The 10,759-nt window shown below is 44.7% G+C and overlaps 1 protein-coding gene across 1 annotated transcript; it reads left to right on the forward strand.

The window, feature by feature from the left end:
- The first annotated feature begins 9,040 nt into the window (after positions 1–9,040).
- Positions 9,041–10,121, forward strand: LOC103628028 (putative cyclin-dependent kinase F-2). Its single transcript, XM_008648317.2, is given in 4 exon segments — positions 9,041–9,424; positions 9,426–9,480; positions 9,483–9,940; positions 9,942–10,121. Coding segments are annotated over 4 exon segments (1,077 nt in total).
- The last annotated feature ends 638 nt before the right edge of the window (positions 10,122–10,759 follow it).

Below are 10,759 nucleotides of genomic sequence, written 5' to 3' on the forward strand. Positions count from 1 at the left end.
TCAAAGAGATCAAATCCTCTCCCAAGTCCAAAGATCATTCCAATCAAATAGTGACTAGTGAGAGAGACACTTGTGTTCATTTGAGTTCTTGCGCTTGGATTGCTTTTATTCTTCCTTCTATTCTTGTTTCCGACTCAATTGTAATCAAGGCAAGAGACACCAATTGTGTGGTGGTCCTTGTGAGGACTTAGTGTCCCGATTGATTGAGAAGAGAAGCTCATTCGGTCTAAGTGACCGTTTGAGAGACGGAAAGAGTTGAAAGAGACCCGGTCTTTGTGACCACCTCAACGGGGAGTAGGTTTGCAAGAACCAAACCTCGGTAAAACAAATCACTGTGTCATCCGTTCTTATTCGCTTGTGATTTGTTTCGCCCTCTCTTTCGGACCCGACTTTAATTCTAACGCTAACCCCGGCTTGTAGTTGTGCTTAAACTTTATAAATTTCAGATTTGCCTATTCACCCACCCTCTAGGCGACTTTCACTAAGTATATGTGATGACCATTAATTGTTGTTTAATTATAATGAGTTGTGCCTTTTGTGCTATGTTGGCATGGGTGATAGTTAAAAATTAAAATGGCCTTGGTTGGCCAAATGTTGTGATGAACAAAAATGTTTGTAATAAACAAAATCGTCATGGTATGAATGCCACGTGAAGGCCTTGTCTTGCCATGTCATGTGAGTGTTTATTTTTGTGACGTTTTTATCCTACGTGGAGGTATGTTGTGGCATTTTTTGGAGATTGTTAATGACGAAAGAAGTGTGTCACAAAACTATGACAACGAACAATGTGTCACTAAATTTATGACAAAAATCCATGAAACTTCATAGAACATGTAATGCCACGCATGATAGGTGACGAAGTAATTTTTGCCATAGAGATGTCATAAACTTCAAAATATGACATAAATTCAAGGTATTACGACATAAAGGAAATGTTACAGAAGGTGACACATGTTGTAGTAGATGGTGTTAGTTTCCATGCTCCACTCCGATCCGGGACAGAGTTTCGACATCACCTCCCTGTTGTTCTCCAGACAGTACACTCTCACTGCCAGGATGTGTATCCGAAAAACAGCGAGGACATGCTGCATAAACTCTATCTTGGATCGGAGTAGAGCACGGAAACTAACCCCGTCTACGCAACCACGGGTGGGATTAGGACCTATCCTCGCCTATTATAAGGTAGGAAAATAGTGTACATGCATTCCATGTTTATATTAAACTATACTCAGTTATATATGTTAGAGGATGGAGGACCATGGGTGGATGTACATGGTCCATGTAGGAAGGAATGATGTCACCCCTGAATGGACTAGAAAGTCTGATGCTTTTGTGGAACGGGCATTTGGCAAAGCTGCTAAAGGAGCGAGTCTAGTCCCATGCTCGTGCAGCAAATGTTCCAACAGGAAAAGAAAATCAAAGAAGGCCATGGTAGAACATATTTGGAAGAATGGATTTACATCAGACTATACTCGATGGATCTTCTATGGTGAAGCGCATCGTACGAGAGAGGAGGTGTTGAGACAACGCGTTGAGGATTATGATGTTGATGTCGGGGTAGCGAATATGTTGAACGACTATCATGAGTCACAATTCACCCGAGGATGTACGGAGGACGAGCTAGAGCCGACAACAAAGGTGTTCTACGACATGTTTGACGTGGCATAGAAGCCCCTTCATGGCCAGACAAAGGTTTCTCAACTGGATGCCATTGGACGTGTAATGGTGTTCAAGTCGCACTACATCATGAGTCGAGACACATTCGATGGTTTGTTGACAGTTATTGGCAGCCTGCTTCCGGAGGATAATGTTCTGCCAAAGCATGTACGAGGCACAGAAACTCCTTCGTGCACTCAAGATGACATATGAGCAGATACATGCTTGTTCGAAGGGCTGCATGCTATTTAAGAAACAATACACAGAGGCAAAGTATTGTCCGAAGTGTAAACGTCTAGGTTCATGGAGATAGACACTGGTGATGGACATAAGAGGCAGCTCGACATCCCCGTGACAATCCTACGCCACCTCTCGTTCATACTGAGAATCCAGCGTCTATACATGAACGAGGAATCTGCGAAATAGATGACATGTCACAAAAATGGCAAACAATACAATCCTGACAAGATGGTGCATGCATACGATGATGAAGCATGGAAACACTTTGAAGTCATTCACCATGAGAAAGTTGAATAGGCTTGTAATGTACGTGTTGCGCTGGCCATAGATGGGTTCAATCCCTATGGAATGATTGTTGCCCCGTACACATGTGGGCCCGTGTTTGTTATAACCATCAATCTCCCCCCGGCGTATGCTTTCAAAGATAGAACATAGTTGTGTCGTTCATAATTCCTCCACACCCGGGAATTAAAATGGGCATGTACATGGAGCCTTTGATTGATGAATTGGTCTGTGCTTGGGAGTAATGGGTATGAACGTATTACCGAGCTATGAAGACAAACTTCAAAATGCATGTTTAGGTATCAGTACTCCATGCATGACTTACCGACGTATGGGCTATTCTGCGTCTGGTGTATTCACAGTAAGTTCCCATGCCTTGCAAGGAAGCTCTTAGATTCATTTGGTTGAAGAAGGGTGGCAAATATTCTCCATTCGATAAACATCGACAATTTCTCCCTCCTTACCATCCATTCCACCCAGATATCAAGAACTTTACGAAAGGTGTCGTAGTGACAAATCGCCCACCTGCAATGATGACTGGTGCCGAAGTTCATCAACAGATAGATGGTCTCGTGGCCAATCCAGAAGGTTGTTTTGTGGGATATGGTGAGAAACATATGTGGACACATAAGTCGGGTCGAAGTACTACAGTGGATCAAGATGTTGATGTTCCCTGATGGGTATAAAACTAACCTGAGTAGGGGTGAACTTATCTACTCTACGAGTCTTAGGGATGAAGAGTCATGACTTCCACATATGGATTGAACGGATTCTTCCGGCGATGGTTCAAGGTTATGTCCCTGAGCTTATCTGGCTAGCGCTTGCAGAGTTGAGCTATTTCTTCCTTCAGCTTTGTGCAAAAGAGTTATCTTGGACCGTGATTGTAGACTTGGAAAGATTGGCACCTGTGTTACTGTGTAAGCTTGAGAAGATATTTCCACCCGACTTCTTCAATCCGATGCAGTATTTGATTCTTCATCTCCCTTATCAGATATGAATGGGGGGCGTGCAGGGACGTTGGTGCTATCCAATCGAGGGATGTCTAAATACTATTTGAAAGAAATGTAGAAATAAATGAAAAATCGAGGCTTCCGTTGCAGAGGCATACATTCTAGAGGAGGTGTCAAACTTCACAACAACTTACTATGGTGACAAACTACCAAGTGTGCATAGTCCCCGTCCTTACAATGATGGCGGCAATGAATCAAACCTCAACATGTTTCGAGGCCAAATCGGAAGCGCAAGTGGTTCTACCACTAAGACCCTAAGACATGAAAAGTGACGCCATATCATGCTATATGTATTGACCAACCATTTAGAGGTGACGCCACACATGGAACAATTTCTTCATGAATTCTGGCTTCGATCAAGGGACCCAACTCCACAGGAATATGATAGCCTTCTTAGAAAGGGTGCGGGAATTGGATTTCCTGATTTCATTTCCTGGTTCAAACATAAGGTACGTGCTTAGTTTGTCATTTGAAGTTGCTCTTACATGCGAATACTATAACAATCTAGCGTGTTCGAACTTGCAGGGCCAAAGAGATCCGTCTATAAGTACCGAGTTGAGAAAAGTAGCCATTGGCTTTGCCTATAGGGTTAGGAATATTCTGGGTATGACGTCAATGGATACCGTTTTCGCACAACAAGCTATGACCAAAGTCGACCCAATCGAAAAACCACGTGTTCTAGAGTTATTACGCCCGGGCTTGATGAGGTTGAGTATTTTGGACGAATCGAAGAGATATATGAACTCAATTTTCATGGTTCCAAACCTCTTACTCCAGTGATATTCAAATGTCATTGGTTTGACGCTTAAGTGAGAAGACATGCACCTTCTAATCTTGGGCTAGTAGAAATTTGAAAGGATTCCACCTTACCATGAGACAATGTCTATATTGTGGCCCAACAGGCCACACAAGTGTATTATCTCCCATATGCGTGCAAAACGCAAGAACATCTTAAGAGTTGGGATGTTGTGTATAAGGTATCATCGTGTCACACCCGGATTTAAGGGATAAAGGCCGGTGTGTCTCATATGTGCGCGAAGGAAGAACAACACATATAATGACAAAGTGTACAGAGATAAATGTCACAATATCATAAAAGTAATTATTACATAGCGGAAGTCTTACAAAAATAAATGATAAATATAAAGCGAACTAATGTCCATCCATGGCGCCATAAAGTTGAATGGGAGACGCCACCTAGATCAAATCGTACTCCTCGTTGTACGACTCCTCCTGGACGACCTGTTCTTCTCCTGTGGGGGGTTATATATCGCAAGTGTGAGCTCACAAAAGATCATAGATCAACAAGTTGTGGGGAATAAAGTGCATAAACTCACCAAAGGTGGGAGTTCATGTGAAGTGTAAGGCTGACCAACAATAAGGGTTAAAGCTGAGCATTGCTTTTGGTAAGTTGGTCAAATTTTATTAGCAGTTACTAAATATAAGTAAATACCAAACCAGAATAATAATAGAACAAAATTAATAATAAACCCCATGCAAAGCAAATGACAAATTGAATTTAGTTCCATAGTTTAATCATGCGAGAGTCCTGAGCTGCTAATGATCGCGAGCACGACTAGTATACCTCTGCAGAGGTTGTACCTTGTACCCACAAGTCATGTCACCCATCTGCCAAGGGATCGCGACTCCCATACACCTCTACCAAGGAAGCGAGGCAGGGTAACACTACGAGGCTTTTACAAAGTTTCACTAGCGTCAGAAAACCCGCTACAGTTTCTAGGAAGAGCAATGCAGGAATCCCCCGTCTGACCGCCATCGCAACAAAATCAACCCAGGAACTTCCCTACACGCCTACTCCCATACTGCCCTAGCCCCTATCGGGTAAGGTAGTCCTCCACTAGCTTTGCTAGTTAGTCAGCCAAGGGCGTCCCATTCCACCCTTGTGGTGGCACGTGTTTCTCAAGTTAAGCTCCATGTTCTAATTAAAAATAATGATCTTGACACGAACAATAAGTAAAACAATAGTATAATTGGAACATAAACAAAATGTAATATGAATCCCCAAACCATATAGAGCAATAGCAAAAACTACCCAAATAGTTCAGGGGTAAACAAGGTGAAAATATAACCAAACTAGGGTGATCTATTGGGTCTCATCAAAATTAAGCATATGCATGAATAAATGATAATAAAGAACATTATTGGGTAATAAAAGTGGTCAAGGGCACAACTTGCCTTCAATGAGCTCCTGCTCAGCAACTTCTACCTGCTGAACACCGGGATCCTCGGCCACTGGCTCTTCTACTCGCCACAATACAAACAATCATGGTACAAGGGAAAAATGAACATCACACCAAATATGTATACAAAATATAAATTAATATTCTACGCATTAAAACGAGATCATAGGTAAAGGAATCACTAAATTCGTAGTTATGGATTTTAAGTTATGAATTTCCAAAGGTTTTATGTGTTTGGTACAAGATTAATTAAGAGATCAATTTTAATACAATTTTCATGTTAAAACAGTGTTACTGAGTTATAGACAATATTAATACAGAATTATAGGAACTAGAATACGTCAATTTGGACTAAATATGAATTTTCTAGGGATTAAATAAGTTCTAACCATTATTTTTACATTAAAAATCACTTTCTATTTCCTTTTCCTTGATTTTCTAATCCCCTGGACTGCGCGCAGAATTTAACCAAAAGCCAGGGGCCACTGCGCAAATATCCCTAAGACCTAGAACGCCCCTATTGTGGAATGTGGGTTGTTTACCCTAACACTCAGGGTTTCTTACCCAAAAGTGCCTGCACACTGGGTTTTACCTAGATCTCGACCGTCCAATTATGATCCTGCAGCAACGATTAAATCTTATGATAATCAAACTGGTACACTGTAACCACCGCTGGATCAACTATCTACGCTCCGGATTCAAAGTAAACCAGATCGCCCCTCGTCCACACGATCTCAATCATACGATCCAAGTTAACCAGCACGAACGTGTACGCGCTGATCAAATCGGGACCGTACGTGATCAAATCGACGGTCCTGGCCTGGTCATCACCTATTCCCCCCCGAGCTCACCACGGTGGCGCCATCGCCACGGTCGCGTGCTTCTCCGACGAAAATCATCCGACGATCTGAGCCCTAAAACTATCGGCCGTCTAGCGCAACATGAATAGGGAAATGAGGCGGGTTAAGCTAGGTAAGCCATACCGTGGGTCGTTGTTTGGTTGACGGTGGCTGCGGTAGCTCGCCGGTCTGGGTGGGCGTCGCGTCTCCGACGAGAAATTCTGTGGCCGCGGAAGCGCTCCTATCTCCGCCAATGCCACGGGTACTTCCGCCGCACCTTGACAAAGCTCTCTCACCTACGCGGCAGCCCTAATGGCGACGGAACGTGGTGAGCTGATTCGCCCGCAGTGCCCAATCTCGCAATCCGCGTGGCGGCGGTAGGCTTTGGCCGTTCGGGAGATGGATTCGGTCAGAGGAGTGCGGTGCACAGAGACTTATACCCTAGTCAAGGCCATGTGCCCGAGGTGAGGTCATCGCTGCGATTGTCGCGTCCACGATCGACGGTCCCAGCCGGTGCGGGCGAGTGGTTAGGGATGGGCCTGACTTGGGGGCACCGCACGTGAACAACTCGAGTGACGGTGGGACGTTCACAAATCTCCCAGATGACTGACCGCACGGGCCCAAGTGTCACTAGGACGCCAGAGCAGCGCGGGGAGTTTATTTGTTGTCGCGCGAGCCCGTGAGCCATTGAGAAGGAGCGAGTGTGAGAGCGGTTGTTCAGTGGGTCCCCATTGTCTGTGGGCGGTTGTGGAGGGAAACGGGTCACGTGGGTGAGTGAGTTGGGTCTGCCGAGGAATTCACGGCCCAAGCGAGATCCTCCCTTTTTTCTTTTTCTTTTTATTTTCTATTTTCTTTCCTTGTTTTTGTTTTCCTTTAATTTTCAAATCTAGAATTTTGAATTCAAATCTCGCAGCAAAATTTGTACTCAAATTAAGTATTAACCTTGAACATACCAGTGGAATGAATTTATTTAATTATGGATGTGTTTTGTGTTTTATAGTATTTCTTTCTTTTCTCCAAACTCTAAATTGTGAATTAGGTCTTAATTCAAATTTGGATACTAATGTTTTTCTATAATTATTATCTTTATTGTTATCAAATGCACACACAAATAAACTTCGACATGATGCATATATTATTTATATGTTTTTGGCTAATTACTCACTTAAATAAAGTTGTTCACATGTGATATAAAAATAGAGGAATATCATATAGGAATAACTATCTCCTTTAATTTGGTTTACAAATTTGGGTATTACACATCACACGATAAATTACCTGTTCCAAACGATAAAGATTATAACTTAGAACTGGACACATATGACCATGTGTAAACCTACACATGCAGGAAGGTAACGCAAGGGGTATGATGGAAGATCAAATTGTTCTAGACACAACCTAGAACCTCGTCGTAAGCCCACTTTGCGGGACCCGCCAGGTACCGCAACATTGACACCGAACAAGCTACAATGGCCCGTATGGAGAGCGGACATGACAAAACACCAGATTGGGAGTACGACAGCGCACGCCCCCATAGACAATGCCAGGGGGACTAGAGCGGCCCAGGGGCAACAAGCTAAAGGACCCCCGAGTAGAATACGAGTCCCAACTGTAAATTCCTCCCTTGAGCAATAAAAGGGCGGAACATTCTTCCTTCTACACACAAGCACACTTGTCCCCTCGGTTTCCGATACCACAACATCAACATTTATGGTTACTCATAAGCATTCTGAGGAAGGAGCAAGTATAGATATGACTATTACATGTTCTCGCGGAAAGTTTGAGTCCATATGTATGTATACACATTTCGAATTACAATACTAATTCTTATAAAAAACCGTAGACCACTTGTTTCAATATCTTATAGGTATACTATGCAATCATACCTTCAAAGTACTTAGTATGAACAATGTTTTTATTTTACCATCACAATATATATTGAATAGATGGACAAATTATGCGAAAAGATGTCTTATATTGATAAGAAAGGGAGTGAGAATGGAAACTTGAATGTACATGCTACATGCATGTCTCGAATGACAACATCTTTTGCATTGAAGTGTTGAGTGTAAAAAAACCACTAATTGTTTAGTTGGAGAAAGCATTGCAGAAGTTAGAATTAGAAGCAAATTATTCTCTAAGAAAGATGCGAAAAATGATGTTCCTATTGTTTCAACATATGCTACTATATATAGGTACATTAAACAATACCATATCATTTAGAGTTCCTCAGTTTGGTAGTGAAATACACAAAAAGTAAAAGAGCAAAGAATGTACTTGAAAAGAAGACAAGAAAGAAAAAGAAAAATTCTCGAGAAAAAGGTACTTGTTACTGCATGAACTGTATTTTTCGTAAAAGGTGTAACCCAGCAAGGATTTCAGCCAAATTTCTGGCATCCTTGTTTGGTATGGACTAGCACCAGCTGACTTGAGCTTACCTTTCTTTGTTGGGTGCCGGCCAGTTCTGCAGCGACGGGGATACGGGTGTTCTTGGCTGCCACCGAGGATCGGCCGAGCGTGGTTTTCTATAGCCTTGGAGTAATATAGTGCTGGCAGAAGTAAAACGTAGGATGATTATCTGATGTGCCCTCGTCGGACTTGCTTTTGCTTTAAGATTCGATCAGATGGAGATGTCGTTATTCCAGTTGCCCATTACATCTATCTAATCTAACTATCTTATCTAATATAATCTAACGCAACGTTATAAGTATTCCATCTACAGTTCTACACCCTCGCTTTCTCTCGCATTACTCACATCCGTCACCGACGTCGTCCACCTCATCATCTCCTCGCCTCGTCCCCTGCGGCCCTGATGGCTGCCAGCGTCAAGACCGCTGCCGCCGTCTGCGACCCCACCGCCGCGGTAAAGCCAGGCCTGAAGCGGAAGCGCATCGCCGTGGGGAGCATGGACCAGTACGAGTTCGAGGACACTTGCTGCCTCGGCGTGGGTGGCTTCGGCGCCGTCTTCAAGGCGCGCCACCGTGCCACGGGCCAGACCGTCGCCATGAAGCGCTACAGCCCGGCCGACCATACAGCGTTCCGCGAGGCGCGCTTCCTTGAGGAGGCAAACTGCGGCGGCGCCAACCCGTTCGTCGTCGGCTACCACGGCGTCGTCCGCGACCCCGTCACCGGGGAGATGATCCTCGTCATGGAGTGCATGGCGGCCAGCCTCCACGATCTCCTCTGCCAGCGGCCCCGCGGGAGCCCGCCGCTGCCCGAGGCCACCGTGCGCGCCGCAATGTGGCAGCTACTTTCAGGCACCAAGAAGATGCACGACGCCCACATTATCCATCGCGACATCAAGCCCCAGAACGTCCTTATCGGCGAGAGTCATAGCGTCGTCAAAATCTGTGACTTCGGGCTCGCCATGTCCATCGACGAGCGCCTCCCGTACGCGCCGGCCGGCACACTGTGGTACCAGGCGCCTGAGATGCTTCTGGGGAAGCCCGACTACGACGAGAAGGTCGACTCCTGGTCCCTTGGCTGCGTCATGGCGGAGCTCATCAACAAAGGCAGGCCACTGTTCCAGGGATTCCACGACGACGGACAACTCTGCGCGATCTTCGATTTGCTCGGCGTGCCTGACGACAGCACGTGGCCGTGGTTCTCGTCCACGCCATTCGCCAGGGAGGTGATGCCGGAGCTGGATATGCAATTGCAACGGTGCAACCGCCTGCGCAATCGGTTCCCCGAGACGAAGCTATCCACGGAAGGAATGAGGATTCGAGGTGCTCAGTGGCCTGCTCACATGCAATCCCGAGAAGAGGCTGACGGCAGCCGCCGCGCTCAAGCACCCATGGTTCGCCAAGGTCGATGATCTGGAGCTACCAAAGAAAGAGAATCCTGCGTCGGCGTTGCCCAAGCGACAGAAATTGCGTGTTGTATTCGTATGACTTAGATTTATTGTGAGCACCGTGATGATGTAAAAATAGTCTATTATTGTTGCAAACAGATCAATCTTATAAGCTCCTTTAATGTAATATTGTGAGCATCGTGATGATGTCAATTGCATTATTTGATGAATCATTTTCGGCTATGCTTTTGAATGAATTCGATAAGTCTCGCTGTAATATAACCATCCGATGGCCCGTGTTTGAAGCACCTAGATGCATGCCTCTGAATTTTAGTAATTTCAGATCTGTTGGTTTCTAGCAGGAGACAGAACGAGCAATGAAGTGGAAAATCAAAATATGGGAATTTAGGAAAAGAAGATGGAGAAGCTACCAATGAATTCAGAAAAAGAAGATGGAGAGGCTACCAATGAATAACCATCCGGCACAAGTGCTCGGCGCTTTGGCGAGTACTTTTTGTTTGACACTCGACAAAAATGGTTTACCGAGTGCCACACTCGGAAAAGTAATACTCTCGACAAACGTCTACGTTTACCGAGAGTAAGACAGTCGGCAACAATCGCTTTGCCGAGTGTCAGCAGCCTTCTATAGTTGACGGTCATTACCTTTGTCGAGTGACAGGCGTTGGCACTCGGCAAAGAAGCTACTTTATCGAGTGTCACCTGGCTAACACTCGACAA

This window comes from Zea mays, chromosome 5 (assembly GCF_902167145.1).
Source record: "Zea mays cultivar B73 chromosome 5, Zm-B73-REFERENCE-NAM-5.0, whole genome shotgun sequence".
Lineage (NCBI taxonomy): Eukaryota > Viridiplantae > Streptophyta > Magnoliopsida > Poales > Poaceae > Zea > Zea mays.